At 39.1% G+C, this 16135-nt stretch overlaps 1 protein-coding gene across 1 annotated transcript; it reads left to right on the top strand.

Moving 5' to 3' along the window:
* The first annotated feature begins 2691 nt into the window (after positions 1-2691).
* papola (poly(A) polymerase alpha) lies at positions 2692-15571 on the top strand. The gene is made up of 23 exons (XM_057353028.1): positions 2692-2866; positions 4057-4227; positions 4520-4586; positions 4668-4749; positions 4857-4966; positions 5051-5104; positions 5526-5637; positions 5759-5848; positions 6178-6316; positions 6418-6490; positions 6818-6938; positions 7791-7875; positions 10127-10180; positions 10298-10417; positions 10519-10628; positions 10804-10928; positions 11322-11455; positions 11559-11632; positions 12456-12613; positions 13379-13441; positions 13594-13647; positions 13764-13799; positions 14349-15571. Exons 1-23 carry the CDS (start codon positions 2859-2861, stop codon positions 14442-14444), a joined length of 2136 nt encoding a protein of 711 aa, XP_057209011.1. The 5' UTR covers positions 2692-2858; the 3' UTR covers positions 14445-15571.
* Positions 15572-16135: the final 564 nt, after the last annotated feature.

The following is a 16135-nucleotide window of genomic DNA, read 5'->3' as shown; positions in this document are numbered from 1 at the left end:
ACTCTCTTCAAAAAGTATCGAATTACTTATTACTAATTACTTTATATACTATATAAACCTACCTTAGTTAAGTGACATGAAACGGCTCTTTTAATTCATTCCAATAAATAATATAAAACTTTGGATTCTCTTAATAGGACTAGGTGTTATAATCCCACTATTTCAGCACAGTTGAATTGCACAATAGGACATTTCCCACGCATTATGCATGACAGGGGGAAGCAGTCAAGAATATCAAGGAGGTCTGAGGTTTCATTGTTTCGTCTGGTAGGCATCCTCTTTGTTTGGGGGATAAATGATTATAGAAATACATAGCATACTTACCTTTCCTTACCATTATCAGAGAGACATCTCATGAGTTGTGTGTCCCACTTTCATCACATCCATTATCCTGGGTGAAAGATGCCTTTTGGTGAGGTGTTGCTGATAATGCCCTTTGCTTCAGTTGTGCACCTCAGCCTCATTGGGTGTTTCGGCCCTTTATCACAAGACAATCTCAGCCAACACCTAGTCCTATTACTGCCCTGCCCGTGCTCAGTGACCCCGGTCCCGTATGGCATAACATTACAACACATTACCAAAAATCAACGCAACCATACACGCCAACCCATTGGCTAAGGCTGTTCTAGCCCCACTGGCACCGTTAATGCATGCTCAGTGCCCCCGGTTCCGTATGGCGTAACATTCCAACACACAACACCATTTTATTACGTGGTCATTTGGCAGCCCATATTGCGTCCTTTTTAGCGAGTTAGCCTGGGCGTTTTGGGGGATGGCATTTGCTGCCACTCTCTTGGTCTCTACTGCTAAAGCCAAGCACTTTACTTGATTGTAGCGCCATGTGTATCTCTCCTGTGTCAAGCTCTTCTTACAACCCACAAGAATATGTTTAAGGTTTGCTGGAGCTGCACATAGGTGGCAGGCTGGATCCTGTCCACACCAAACATGCAGATTTGTTGGTGAGGGCAGCACATCATGTGTAGCTCTTATGATAAAACTTAGCCTGTTTCCATACTCCACAGCTCACTCCAAGTGATTTTGCGCTGTTCAATGCCTTCCCACCTCATCCAACAGCTTTGCTGGGCTTCAGAGACCGCTCTGGCGCATCTACTTGCTTCCTCTTGACCCCGAACCTCCTCCACTACAAGGTGACGCTGTTCCTTTGGTGTCGCTTTTCACCATGTGGGTGTGGTTGATGCCAAACCAAGTCCCTCTCTGCCATGTTGAACTTGTCCCAGGATGTCCTTATGTCTGAGGGCTGCCTTTGCATCTCCTACCACTATTGGGTTCCATTTCCACCCTGTCGCTACCGTTGGAGCAGTATCTCTTCACAGGGATCACAGGATTCTTTGAGCGTCATCTCTAACCTTGTTTTGGTGCATTAATATTCCTCCACAAGGTTTGAAATGGGAAGAGAGAAACCTCCATTCCCGTACAGCCCTATGTTGCTAAGGCATCTTGGTAGCCCAGACCATTTCCTCACTTGTGTACTCACCAATCTCTCCAGGTTCTCGGCGTGAGACACCGTGAGCTCATACATTGAAATTGGTCACATCAGGCGTGGTAACAAGCCAAATTGGAAGCACCAGAGTTTCAGCTTCCCAGGAAGAGCTGTATTATTGATTTTCTTGAGTCCACTGGCTGTCTCTTGCCTGAGTTGTTCCAACTGTTCGGCGTCTTTAAGGTCTGCGGTGTACCACCGTCCAAGGCTTTTGATGGGCTTTTCCGTGACCGTTGGTATGGGCTCACCCTTTATACAGAACCTGTCATTGGTAAGCCGGCCCTTGACAATAGAAATGCTGCTGGATTTGCTGGGTTTGACCNGATAGAGTGAGAATGATAGAATGATAGAGGTATAGAGTGAGAATGATAGAATGATAGAGTGAGAATGATAGAATGATAGAGGGATAGAGTGAGAATGATAGAATGATAGAGGGATAGAGTGAGAATGATGGTGCTTCAGCGTTCTTATCCTGACTCTAATATCTAAACACAGTGCTCTATAGCCTGAGACCGTGTATCCTATGACATCATAAAGTCCACATAACACGATGTTATGTAACACATTTGTGTCGTGTGGGTGTGTTTACAGTAAACACATTAGTCTTGTTCGACTTCATGCGGCGCCGCAAGATCCGACTGGCGGATGACATCAAAGTACCGCGAGAGCGATTCGAAACCAAACATTTTATGGGTTTTCGAATGGCTCTCGCGGTACTTTGATGTCATCCGCCTGTCGGATCTTGCGGCGCCGCATCAAGTCGAACAAGCCTATTCACTTGCTTCTTGTCTTTTTAAAAGAATAGGTTGAATGAATGGCTAACCTAATAACTTGCTGCCACCTGCTGGCGGTTTTACTTTCACTATGATTTGCCTTTAACATTTAATTTTATATTTAAAGCATTAATCTCACAATGTTATTTATGCAATTGTAATTATTCATTGAATCAGATGAAAATCTAAGTCACATTATATTAGATACCAGTGTAAAAAAAACCGTGTCTTTTATAAAGGGATACCTGTCTGGGCACTTTATAGATACTAAAATGTGTGTAGTTAAATGTTTCATTTATAACGTCCACAGTAAAAAATATGTTTTTGTTCAATTTAGTTAGGTATACGCTACGTGTCCAATAGATGGCACGAGTTTCACGTTAAAAAACAACACTCATGCGTCAGCACGGCGTGCGTCATGGCGTCACTTCCCGTTCCAATTGGAAGCCGTTGTTACCGGAGCGCCATGTTAGCTCAAACAAAAGAAACAACTTTAATGGGTTCATAACAATTCACGGCAAGCAGGAAAACAATGGCGGAATATAACATGCTTCTCAGCATTTCATAAACCGAAGGTTTTCAGAATGCCTTTGTAAGTATGTCGCCGGAGTTTTAACGCGGATGTGATTAGTGTAAACGCCAGGTCTGCGGCCTAATGTCACGAATCAGTCCAGACTAACGTTAACGTTACATGTTCACAAAAACACTTACGTTGTTGAACTAGTTGCCGTGTGTTTGTTTTAACTAATCCGTATGTCACTGGTAATGAGATAAAACGACCCAACAGAAGATTCAGATTGCAGTAAGCACGCCGGCTTGCATGTATAACGTATATGATTTATATATTGCATTTATTGGGCGTATTCTTTATTTAGAGATGGAGATCAGCTGTATACATCGTGCTGATGTTGGTCAGTGAAAAATGTTAACGCTACTCTCACGTGACGCGTTAAAACGCGATTAGATTGAGCGAGCGCAACAGGACGTCCAGAAACGCTTTAAAAAAAAAAGTGGGAACTACTTTTCACGCCTTAAAATGTGTCGATCATTGCACAAGGGTTAAAAAACCTGCGAGTGCACAGACGCCCGTGTGGACATGAACACATAACACTTTTATGTCTTTTTATTGTGATCGCTGTAATTGAACCCATGACCTTTGCGTCGTAAACAATGGAAAAAAAACAGTCTGGACAAACAATTATGTTGTTGTAAGTTACCGTGTCTTGCGGAGATAAATGCAAGAAAGGGATCAGTCGATTCGATCAATATCTGCGTCACGATAATATTGTGATTTTTAAAACCGTGTCTTGATTTTTTATCGTCCCTGACTATTTTGTCTTTCATCCCGAGTTTGTGTTTTTGTTCGATCACTGAAAAATACTAAATGGGAAATATATGTACACAATTTAACTTAAATAATAAATAAACCCAAGCTGTAACTGTAAATATCTACCTTTAATTGTTGAGGTCACTGCCTTTTGGGTTGTTTTAAGTTCAAAATTGTTTTTTTCATAAAATTCTCAGTGGCATAAATTGGCTGATATACCTTACAATTTTCAATACCATTGAACGATACATTATTGCAATACGTTCTATTATAATATTGTTATTTGCTCACCTTGACATATATCTTTTATGAAACTGAACAGATGTTTTGAAGAATTAGATGCGGCCTGTAATCATAGCCATAAATGAGAAAACTGTTGCAGCATTTGCTGACCTGATGTTAAAATTCTCCCAGGTATTGCAGAGTCTGAAAGGAAATATTTGTGTTTTTCACAGTCCAATCACCAATCAGGTGCAAACGGCCCAGCAGACCCCGAAGCACTATGGGATCACATCTCCCATCAGCCTGGCACAGCCGAAAGAGGCCGATGTCGTGCTCACCCGGAAGCTGACGGAGACGCTCCGACCTTTCGGAGTCTTTGAGGAAGAGCTGGAGCTGCAGCGGAGGTAAGTGCGTGTGTCACTTTAATGAGTCACATGTATGTTTATGCGTCACATGTAGTTGAGTCCGAGGTTATCTGGATTGTACTTTTTGGATGCAAACTTTTAGTAAAATTACGTGAAACATGTATATCGGATATGATATTTTATAGTTTGCTAAATATTAATACAATTCGAACTGTAATGTATATTGTACAGTGTATTGCAAATTGAACTTTGCATTACTTTTTTTTAATCTTGTGCCTCCCTATCCATGCCTACTGTATAGCATACAATTGTGTACTTTCCCTCCCTGTAGAATTCTAGTGCTTGGAAAATTAAATACGCTGGTTAAGGAGTGGATCTGTGAAGTCAGTGAAGTTAAGGTATGCTTATTTTTCTTTTATATAAAATAACAGTAATATATAAATGTAGGATCGATACTGACTGGTGTTTTACATGTATAGAATATTCCAGCTGCGGTGATTGACAACGTTGGCGGAAAAATCTTCACATTCGGATCCTATAGGCTTGGAGTTCATACCAAGGGTAAGTTATAATAATAACTATAGTATAATTTATAGACCAGTGGAGGTATATAGACAGACGTTTATAGTGTATTATATAAATATCTGTAAATATGTCTACGTGTATAGGTGCTGATATCGATGCTCTGTGCGTCACTCCCCGTCATGTGGAAAGAATAGACTTCTTTTCCTCCTTTTATGAGAAATTAAAGGAGCAGGAAGAAGTCAAAGACTTGAGGGTATATTCCACATATTAGCATCGTGTCCATACTGTTCTTTCAGTCTCTGCTGCTTTTCGTCTAACTGTGACTTTTCACCTTCAGGCGGTGGAGGAAGCGTTTGTTCCTGTGATAAAGCTGTGCTTTGATAGCATTGAGGTATTTTTCAAGTTGATTTATTCACACTCAAAACAGTTTTTCTTGGAACTTAAGGAGGGATGCTTGGCAGTAGGGCTGTGACGATGTACATCACGATTCACACTAATTATACCTGTCTAGGTCGATTCTGTGTTTTATGCACTGCTCTTCTTCGTGAAACACAGCTCTTTGATCCGTAGGAAGTACTGCTCGATGTAAAATCTCTACGAGATTGAATCGTTTATAACGTGCATTTAAAAAAGCAACACTCGTCAAACATCATCATTATAAATATACAGTGAACATTATCTTAAAGGAATATTTCATCCAACAATAATAAAAAAAGATTGTTCCAGTTTATTCGGTGTGTACTATTACATGAAATTTTAGTCAATTTTTTTTTTAAATATTTTTTTGTAATATATGGATATGTTTGTGGCAGATTGACATACTGTTTGCCCGACTGGCGCTGCAAACCATTCCAGAAAACCTGGATTTGCGAGACGACAGCTTATTAAGAAACCTGGACATTCGCTGCATTCGAAGTTTGAACGGTAATTGTTTGTATTATTTTATTTCAGTTCAGTGGATCTTGTTTGCATATTTATTGTTCTTTGGTGTTCTTGTTACACTTTTTCGAACATATATTGACACGTATCTATCGTGTCACATTAGGTTGCAGAGTGACGGATGAGATTCTACATCTTGTGCCCAACATAGAGAACTTCAGACTGACTCTCCGAGCCATCAAACTGTGGGCCAAACGTGAGTAGACGCTTTCCGTCAGCTTTTTTGTATTTTGTTTTTGGTTAAATGCGTCACTGGAACTGCCAGCGTGAAAACAAGCCCCGGAGTGACCTTTCATGACCTGCTGTGGGCTGTTAGTTTGTTCAAAGAAACAACGCCGCTCATTGTTCCTCATCAAAATTGTTTGGCTTGCATGTGATGCTTCAGTCGAGATGTGCAGTGGACACTTGTGAAAACTGAATGTGACCTTTGACCGAAATAAATGGACATTTCTAATTGTAAGCCGGATTTTGCCGTGTTTACGTTTTTGCGTTTTGAACGTCAGACACTATTTGAAACTCTTACAGGTCACAATATCTACTCGAACATCTTGGGTTTTCTGGGCGGCGTGTCGTGGGCCATGCTGGTTGCAAGAACCTGCCAACTTTACCCCAACGCTGTGGCCGCCACCCTGGTCCATAAGTTCTTCTTGGTTTTCTCAAAGTGGTGAGTTCCACAAACTAAGCATATCCGGTTGAAAGCAATTTGGTAATGCGTAAAAGAGAGTCAGACTTGTGTTTGAACCCGTTTCTCTCTCGCTGTTATAGGGAATGGCCAAACCCAGTTCTTCTGAAACAGCCTGAAGACTGCAATCTCAACCTGCCAGTCTGGGATCCGAGGGTACTTTAGTTGTACTTATTGTTTATGGATGTAAATCATTTTAAACAAACAGTGGTTTAGTGCAAGTAAAATAAAGCAATAATCTGGTTAAAAACCAATTTAAAGAATGTTTAATTATTACTTAACAATATCATTTTTTTCCTCAAATATTTGAAGTTTCTTAAACATCGGACTGATGCCACACATTTAGTATTTTGAACAGATATTCAATTATGTCAATGTGATATTTAATTTGTCTAGCATAATTTTTTAAGTTTGCTCTCAGATTTTGTCTATATGACTGTGTCATTATTTATCTAGCCTCTTATTTTTTTTGTTACTTTTTAGGTGACCCCTAGTGACCGGTACCACCTCATGCCGATCATTACACCAGCCTATCCTCAGCAAAACTCCACCTACAACGTCTCAGCGTCCACCCGAGCCATCATGGTGGAAGAGTTCAAGCGTGGTCAGTCTCATTTCCGAACATCTTCAGACACACAGTCTCTTAGAAGTCATAGTTGACTTAAATCAGAAAATTCTGGCATTATTTACTCATCCTCATATCATGTCAACTTAGGTAAATGTAATGTAACGTCGCAACGCGCACATGTGATTTATTTAAAGGGAGTTTTCTTGCCATTTTAGAAATGTAAGCTTGAAGTGAAACCTGTCAGCGCAGACACATTATAGCCATCTAGACTCACTAAACTGACATCAAGCTCAGAAAATGACACGCAAGGCCTATTAAAATAGCATGCTTGCTGTCTTCTAAAAGCATATAAAATCTTAATTAAAATCTTTGTCACAGCTTGAAATTAGAGATGCACCGATGACCGATATATCGGCCGATAATCAGTATCGGTCGACAAATGCAATTTCTATCGACCGATAGTCTAAAAACAGCGGATGACCAGAGCCGATATATCCTGTCCATCAAAAGAGAGCAGGAAAATGCAATGAATTTGTGCTCCGTATATAGAAAAAGTTAAGAAACATCACCAGTTTGATGTTCAATAGTATCTGAATTAATAACATTCAGAAAGTTAAGAAATATTCATTTAATCTTCAGAATCAGTACCGTCAGATATCGCTCTGAATAATAGGTATAGGTGGAGAAATTTAGTATTGGTGCATCTCTGCTTGAAAAATCATTATTTCACCATTTCAGTCCGTTTGATAGAACACTCAAGAAATTCTCACCAGTTTAGGAGGACATGCGGGAGAGAGAATAACGCCAGTTTTCTTTTCTTTTGAATCAAGATGGTTTAAAGTTCATTGTCGTTTGACTCGCATATCTTGATTGTTTAATTCTCCACAGGTCTCGCCATCACCGATGAAATATTGCTGAATAAAGCAGATTGGTCCAAACTATTTGAAGCACCAAACTTCTTTCAGAAATACAAGTATGTATTAAGCTGCTTATCCTGTTGGACACACATGGTGAGATCAAATCGTTTCAATAAAGATTTCTTTTTCAAAACCGCACCCACATTCATTCTGATACTGTTATGTAATCGGTACAATCAGTTTGAAATAAAAGCAGAATTTTGCATACTAGCAGTCTATTGATATGGAGTACAAAACAATGCCTTAAAATTTGTGTGTAATAGTCTGGCTAAACAAAATTGTAGAGTATGCTTGAAATGTACGTAACACTTTGTTGAGATGGTACATTTATAACATTTTCAAAGGTAGGTATTTTAGTTGAATATTGCTTGATTTAAAAGGTTTTTACTGGTTTTCCTGTGCCATATTAATTTGTATTCAATTCAAAAATAAAATGTTTTAGTTCACAATTCGTACAATGTATTTCTTGTTAGTCTGTGTTTTTATAGCATTCATAATTTTATGTTCAATTTCCCCTCAATGTTTAGCAGTTAGTCTGTATGTGTTTGTTCTTTTATTTGAGATTAGCGTTGTGAAGTTCTATCTTTTCGCGCTATTTTTTTCTATTTTTATTAAGGAGGTTCAAATTCACATTGCTTGATGTTTTGCCAGTCACCATTTTTTCTTTTGTGTGGCTGCCATTTGTTTATTGAAGATCCAGCTTTCTAAAAAAAACATGATGCTCAATTCTTTAGGTGGGTTTTTATTTACCCCTTTGAACAATCGTTCTACACACAGGGTTGCAGTGACTGTGTGGACAATATCGCTTAGGATTCATTATCGCTCCTATTTATTTCTATAAGACGAAAACATATTTTTGATGCCAGAATACTTCATCCGGCCTTGTAAACGAAGACTACTACAACCAAGCCATGATGATGTCTGTAAAATGTAAAAAGCAAATTGGCTTTGGAGCTATCAAAACATTATCTATACATTCCAACATAGCAGCATTAGATTCCAGTAGGTCACAGGAATGTGTAAAACTCTCTTTGTGAATTGACACACTTGAGTTTAAATGTACAGAAAGGTTTGAAACATTCATTCTGTCCATACAAGCACCCAATCAATATCGCGTGTGTGCTGCGCCGTAAAGAAAGCCACAAGTACATCTGAGAAAAATAACGTGCTTTGTGTTCAAAATGCGGAATGTATCACTATTCCTATTCATAGAAGTATGAAAGTATTTATGGCATTGTGCTGTTGAAATGGAAAGTTGTATTCAAATTGGTGTTTTAGTACCGGATCGTGGTGTGCATGTAAAACTTAAGTTTTGAGATTGCGAAACCCTCATGTCATTCCGAACCTGTGTGACTTACTGTCTTCTGCAGAACACGAAGGATATTTGGTAGAACAAACAACACTGACCCCCATTGACTTTCATTGTATGGTCACTAAACCACCAAAACTGTTTTCAGAATATTTTCCTTCATTTTCAATCGAAATTGAGTCATGTACAGGTTTTGAATGATATGAGTGTAAATAATCGATTTACAAGTGATTTTATTTTTGGCTGAACTATCCCTTTATTATCTTCTATGATGGAGTTTGTGTTTTACACTGCAAAAACAAAATTCCCAATCACAATGTATTTTCCACCTCACTTTCTCTTAGTCGATTGATCTTTTTTTTTTCTTCAAGGCAAATGCACATTTTTTTCTTTTGCAGTGTATGACAATAAGAGCCGACATAATCCAACGGCATTTAAGGGATTCTCCATTCAAAAACGAAAATTCTGTCATGATTTACTCGCCCTCGGGTAGTTCCAAACCTGTATCGATTTCTTTGTTCTGCTAAACACAAAGGAAGATATTTGGAAGAATGTCAGTAACCAAACAAATCTCATCCCCGTTTACTGTCATAGTAGGGAAAATAAATACTATGGGAGTCAATGGGGGATGAGATCTGCTTGGTTATCCTTCCAAATATTTTCCTTTGTGTTTAGCAGAACAAAGAAATCGATACAGGTTTGGAACTACCCGAGGGTGAGTAAATCATGACAGAACTTTCATTTTTGGTTGAACTGTCCCTTTAAAACAATTTCTGAACCTGTCGATCTTCGGAGTTTCAGAGAAAAGAGGATTTGAATGATCTCAAATGTCCCAAGTGTGTATGACTCCGTATGTATGTGTCTGTGGAGGGGTGTGGTACTGTACAGTACGCTGTCATTGAGATGGGGCGGGTCGGCCCTGTAGGTTTTGCCGGGTCTGAATGATTAACTGTAGACTAAAAGATGTAATGGCGTTGTTCTGTCTTTTATGTCCCAAGGCATTATATAGTGTTGCTAGCAAGCGCACAGACAGAGAAGCAGCACTTAGAATGGTGAGTAGAGTTTCCTGTTATATCTTCCGCTCTTTGTGGGATCAGTGTTGTGCGCGTGTCCCCTGCGTCACTTGCAATGTGGCGGGATTACGACTAAACGTGTGTTCTGCCCGACAGGGTGGGCCTCGTGGAGTCAAAGATCCGAATCCTGGTGGGAAGCCTGGAGAAGAACGAGTTCATTACGCTCGCCCACGTTAATCCGCAGTCGTTCCCGGGACCAAAAGAGGGAAATGACAAGTGAGTCCGGATGCCTTTATTGACACTTAAGCACATAAGGAAGGGATTCAAAAGGTGGATCAGGGTTTCTTTACGCGAGTCTGTTCTTTATTTGTGTACAGGGAGGAGTTCACTACCATGTGGGTAATAGGGATTGTGTTCAAGAAAATGGAGGGATCAGAAAATCTTAACGTGGACCTGACGTTTGACATCCAGTCTTTCACAGACACGGGTAAGACATTTTTCTTGGCATCCCACCATCATCATCAACGTTTTTGTGGTTCGCTAATGACATTATTATTTCACAGGAATATAGTTCCAACGCACACTTTAATGGATGGTTTTATATTTTTATCTATAATATTCAGGTTTATTAATGATCATGTGTTGTTTCTGAATATCTGTAGTTTACAGACAGGCCATCACCAGTAAGATGTTTGAACAGGACATGAAAATCACAGCCATGCATGTGAAGAGAAAACAACTTCATCAGCTGCTGCCCAAAGTTGCCATTCCCAGGGGCAAGAGAAAGGCAAGCGTCATAACTATATCTAAGGCATAGTTCACCCCAAAATGACAATTTTGTCAGCGTGTCATTCAAAACCTGTATGTGACTCTTTATTTTATGGAACGCAAAAGGAGATATTTTGAGAAATGTCTCTGTGGTTTTGTTTCCATGCAATGAAAGTCAATGGGGGTCAGTGATGTTCGGTTACTAGCCTTCTTTAAATTATCTCATTTTGTGTTCTGCAGAAGAAAGAAACTCGTACAGGTTTGAAATGACACGAGGGTGAATAAATGATGAAAGAATTTTCATTTTTGGGTGAACTATCCGTTTAAAACAGGTTTTCAGAAGTGTAATCTTGAGGTTTTTATACATTATAAAAATTCCAATGCAATGCTAACATTACTGAGTTTCCTTTAGCATTTGTCTGATGGCCTGCGTGCGATGAATGAGGGCAGTCTCGATCTATCGGTTGACAGCGACAACAGCATGTCAGTGCCGTCCCCCACTGGAGCTTCAACTGCCAGGTGTGCCCGTGCCACCAGTCCTCAGGGGTAAAAACATCTCCCTCGTCTCATCTGTTCACTTAACCTGTGAACCTGTTCAATTCCATAACTTTTGAGAAATCTTAATGATGATTTTTTTCTCTGACTGTAGCTCCACCGTGTCAACCGCCTCAGAGTCGCAGGGTAAAACGGATGTTTTGAGTGGAAGCACAGACCCAGCTGTTGGTATGTTTATCCAAGTCTTAAAGGGACAGGTCTCCCGTAAATAAAAATCTGTCATTATTTACTCAGCCTCAAGTTTTTACAAATCTGTATAAATTTGTTTGTTGAACACTAGGGGTGTAACGATACTTCGTATTACGATATTTCGCGATGCAAAAATGTTACGATGTGCATCGTAGAGAGATGGGGATATTTTACGATATGTTTAATTCTAGTGAGTCAAAAGACTATGACTAAAACTAAATCAAAATTTGCTGTCAAAATTGACACTGATCTTAATTCTAATTTTCAGTAAAATGTTAAAATTCTTTATTAAGTTGTATGTGCAACAAAATAAGTTACTGAAATTATTAATATTTTGAAAATAAATGTTGTTTGAATTTTTAATTTTGTTCAAAATATTGAGATATATACCGAATCGTGAGCTGAGTGTATCGTTACACCCCTATTGAACACACACGAAGATGTTTGGAAAAACGTGGAAAACCAAACAGTTCTGGGGCACCATTGACTGCCATAGTAGTTTGGTTTCTTACTATAGTAGTCAATGGTGCCCCAGAACTGCTTACAAACATTCTTCCAAAAATCTTTTTTTGTGTTTAGTGGAACAATAAAATGTATACAGATTTGTAACAACTTGCCGTTAATGCTGCTCGGAATTGTTCGTTTTTTGTACATTTAACCAATTAATAATCATATTTTGTCATTTACACACCTCAAACTTGTAGATTTTTTCTTCGGCGCTTGTGTGTTCTTTATGGGTTTTGAATGAGAGCGAAGAAATGGTGGACATTTTCTGAACTGTTGTTGTTTTATTTTATTTTAGGGGATAGCAACGTGGGCACTGCAAGCAAGAAACCCAAAGTGGAGGATGGTGTAGAGCAGAACCCTCAGTCGAGTCCGTGTTTATCAGCTGAACCCGCTGAGGAGAGACCCGACTCACCCCTCGAGAATAAGTTGTCTGCGGAAGCCAAAGCAGAGGACGTAAGGCAACACTCTCATTTTCTAACATGCTATTTATTTTCATTTTAGGGACATAGTACTTGTACATCTGGAAAGAATGGGTCTCTATTTCTGGTTCTGTTATTATTTTTATGGAGAAAGTATTTTTAATGTTCTCCAAACAATGTGCTGTAAAGCAGGAGTGTTTAGTCCCTAATGAAACATACGTGAATTTTTAAAGCAGAAATTATAATGTATTTCGATCGAATTATTCTCCTCAATTTTATACGTTTAAATTGTGTTGTCAATTTTGGGCCTGGCCTCTACCTAGACTTTTTAAATAACGAGTTTATTAAAGGTCCAATGTGTAATTTTTTAGGGGATCTATTGACAGAAATGCAATATAATATACATAACTATAACTTCAGAGGTGTATAAAGAGCTTACATAATGAAGGGATATGTTTTTATTACCTTAGAATGAGCTATTTCTATCTACATACACCGCGGGTCCCCTTTCATTGAATTCATTCACCATTTTGTTTCTACAGTATCCCTAAACAAACTGTTCTACAGAGCGCGTTTTGTAAATACGTTATCTCCTCCTTGGGCGAAGAAGCAAAAACGTGGCAACGTTTTTGTCCTGTGTCAGCCACCGTAGTGTTTCGAAAGGGAGGGGTGGAGTTAGCCGTTGGTTGCAATTCGCAACCAGTCCACTAGATGCTGCTAAATTTCATACATTGGACCTTTAGATTGTAATTTTTCAAGATGTTCAAAGTTCCCTAATGGATGAATTCATCTTTTCCAGCACTCAGTACTAGAAGAAGAGTCCTCTGGTGATGCTAACTGCCACTTAGCAGTGGATCCAGTGGTAATTCCTTCTTTATAAGCTCTCTTCACTACATTTTGTTTCCAGTTTATCCTCTTTTGTAATTGAATTTGTAGAGAGTTTAAGCTATGGACATTGTGAAAATACAGATAGTGTTTATTTATCATTGCTGTATTGTTATTGTGTTTGCGCAGACGGGTGAAATGGATCCTTCAGAGGCTGAACCCACAATGGAGGCTGAAGTAACGGTAAATAAACACTCAAAAATCTGAAGAATTCTACTAATTAGAATAACATTGTATTTAACATTGATACTTTGATGGGTGCATGGGTCAATTCTGATGTCATTTCCGGTCCCGCTTAGGAGATGAACACAGCAGAGAAGATGCCTCCCACCCAGGTGAGGACCGTTGATTTTTATGTCATTATTGTTGCCTTGCCAAAACGTCAAGAAACGTTTCTGTCCTCAACTAAAAGCTAAAAACAGTACAAAGGCGCAACCAGCGCACTTAAAGCGACAGTTCACCCTAAAATGAAAATTCTCAAGTCATCATTTACTCATTTTAAACCTGTGTGATTTTCTTTCTTCTGCAAAACACGAAAGAAGAAGAAATTCTGTAAGCAAAAACCAATTTGGTCCAGTTGGTCCCCATCGACTTCTATTGTATGGACACAAAACCAGTCAATGGGGACCGACAGTTTTCTGTTACCAACACTCTACAAAATATCCTCTTTTGTGTTCTTCAGAAGAAAGTCAGTCATACAGGTTTGAAATGTCAAGAGGGTGAGTAAATAATGACAGAATTTTCATTTTGACGTGAACTATGCCCTTAATACTACTATCTTAATGAATTATAAAAGACATTTTATTTTGGATGTTTTATTATATTTAAATCAACAATATAGTCTCTCTACTTCATCAAACAGTTATGTGATGATGTTCTTTCAGAAAACAGCCAATGCGGATCTGTCGGACGTTCCGATTCTCCCGGCGAACCCCATCCCTGTGGTGAAGAACTCTATCAAGCTGAGACTCAGCAGATAGAACCGCAGTCCTCTGCTTCTCGTACTCAGGAGGCCAACGTTTGGTCGCGTTCCGGCCACGTGCGACGCGGCTCTCCACAAGGGGGCAGCTCTGTTCTTCCACAAACTTCCCTGTGCCCTCTCCCTTCCTCCCCCTTCCCGATACAATGCAAAAAAAAGTCACACCCGACAACCTCTCAATGTGATTCATAATTGTGTTCGTGTGATTAGGTGCACATGCTTTGTAAATCAACCACACCCCTTTGTTCGACCTTAAAGACAATGACGCTTTGCTTTTTTCTTTTTTTGTTGGTAAATCAATAAAGAGGCTTGTCGTTTTATTCCAGGGTACAGTCGGTCCATCATATTGTACAGAGCTGAAGGTGTTAGATGGTAGTAGGTGGAGGAGATGCATTGAAGCAGCGTGAATTAATGACGACGCTGATCTGACGTGAGAAATGCATTGAACCAGATCAGGCTGAGATTAGCGTTCGCGTCATTTTTTGCCTTTGGCATTGGTTCGGGTTGTTGTAAGGAGTGGGATAGCTAGTTTTCCCAGCATGCTCTGATTCCAGTGATCTCAGCCAACTGACCAGTGCTGGCTGTTAATTTAGATGGTGGGTGTGTGTATATATATATATTATATATATATTCATTGAAATCTAAATGATAAATAATGACAGTTTTATGTGCTTGGTTGTCCTATTAAAATGCTGTTTTTTCCTAATGTGGAATCAAAAGTGCATTTTGAATGATGCGACTAACATCGGTAAAATGGCACGTCGACTTATTACCGTTCACCTGATTTTGAGGTTGTGGATGCGAGACATTTAATTTGAATTTACCTGTAATGTTACCTGTAATGATGTCTATTGGGTCCGACGAGTGATTTCGTTCAATTTGAAAACTTTTCTTACTCTGTTTTGCCGATTCGGTCAGAGACACGTTTTGTCTTGTTGGTCTGTGTTAACTGGGGATTTGTGTACGAGTAAATCTGCCGACCCAGGAGCACTGTCACAGCACAGATTCACTTCTATAGAACGCCTTCGACGGCCTTGCTATGTTCTTTCATTTCTTTCATACGCTTATTTGTAAGGACAATGTATTGTACTTTTTCACAAATAAAGATCTACATGGTTGCAAAAGAAACCTCACTGCGTGATTGTTCATTTTTATGTTTGTTTGGATTTCAGATGAAAGTTTTAAAAACTGCTGCGAGTGTGCTTTCGCAGCACAAGTTGAAAAGAACAAAAATAAACCTTAATGTATAGGGAATGCTGGTGGTAGTGTCACAGGGGATCGAGATCTGAAAGCTTTTGATTTCAGTTAGGCAAATGTATGTGGTTTTTCAACTCTTAAGTTTATATTGTGTTTGCATAATTTGGCAAGTAACCTAACATTTGTGTGTAAAAACAAGCATGAAAAATAAAACCATTGGATTACATTAAAGGTAAATTTTGTCATCGTTTACTCACCCTCTTATTTTAAACCTGTAAGACTTCTTTCTTTTTCAGAACACAAAAGATGTTTTGAAGAATGTTAGTAACCAACAGAGGTGGACGAAGTACACAACTTCCTTACTTGAGTGAAAGTACAGATACTACTGGTCAAATATTACTGCACTACAAGTAAAAGTTGTAAAGACAGATTCTTACTTGAGTAAAAGTACAGAAGTACTTGCTTTTAAAAGTACTCGAGTATTAAAAGTAAATT

This window comes from Triplophysa rosa, linkage group LG15 (genome assembly GCF_024868665.1).
Source record: "Triplophysa rosa linkage group LG15, Trosa_1v2, whole genome shotgun sequence".
Classification (NCBI taxonomy): Eukaryota; Metazoa; Chordata; class Actinopteri; order Cypriniformes; family Nemacheilidae; genus Triplophysa; species Triplophysa rosa.
This window is presented reverse-complemented; position numbering and strand designations above follow the sequence as displayed.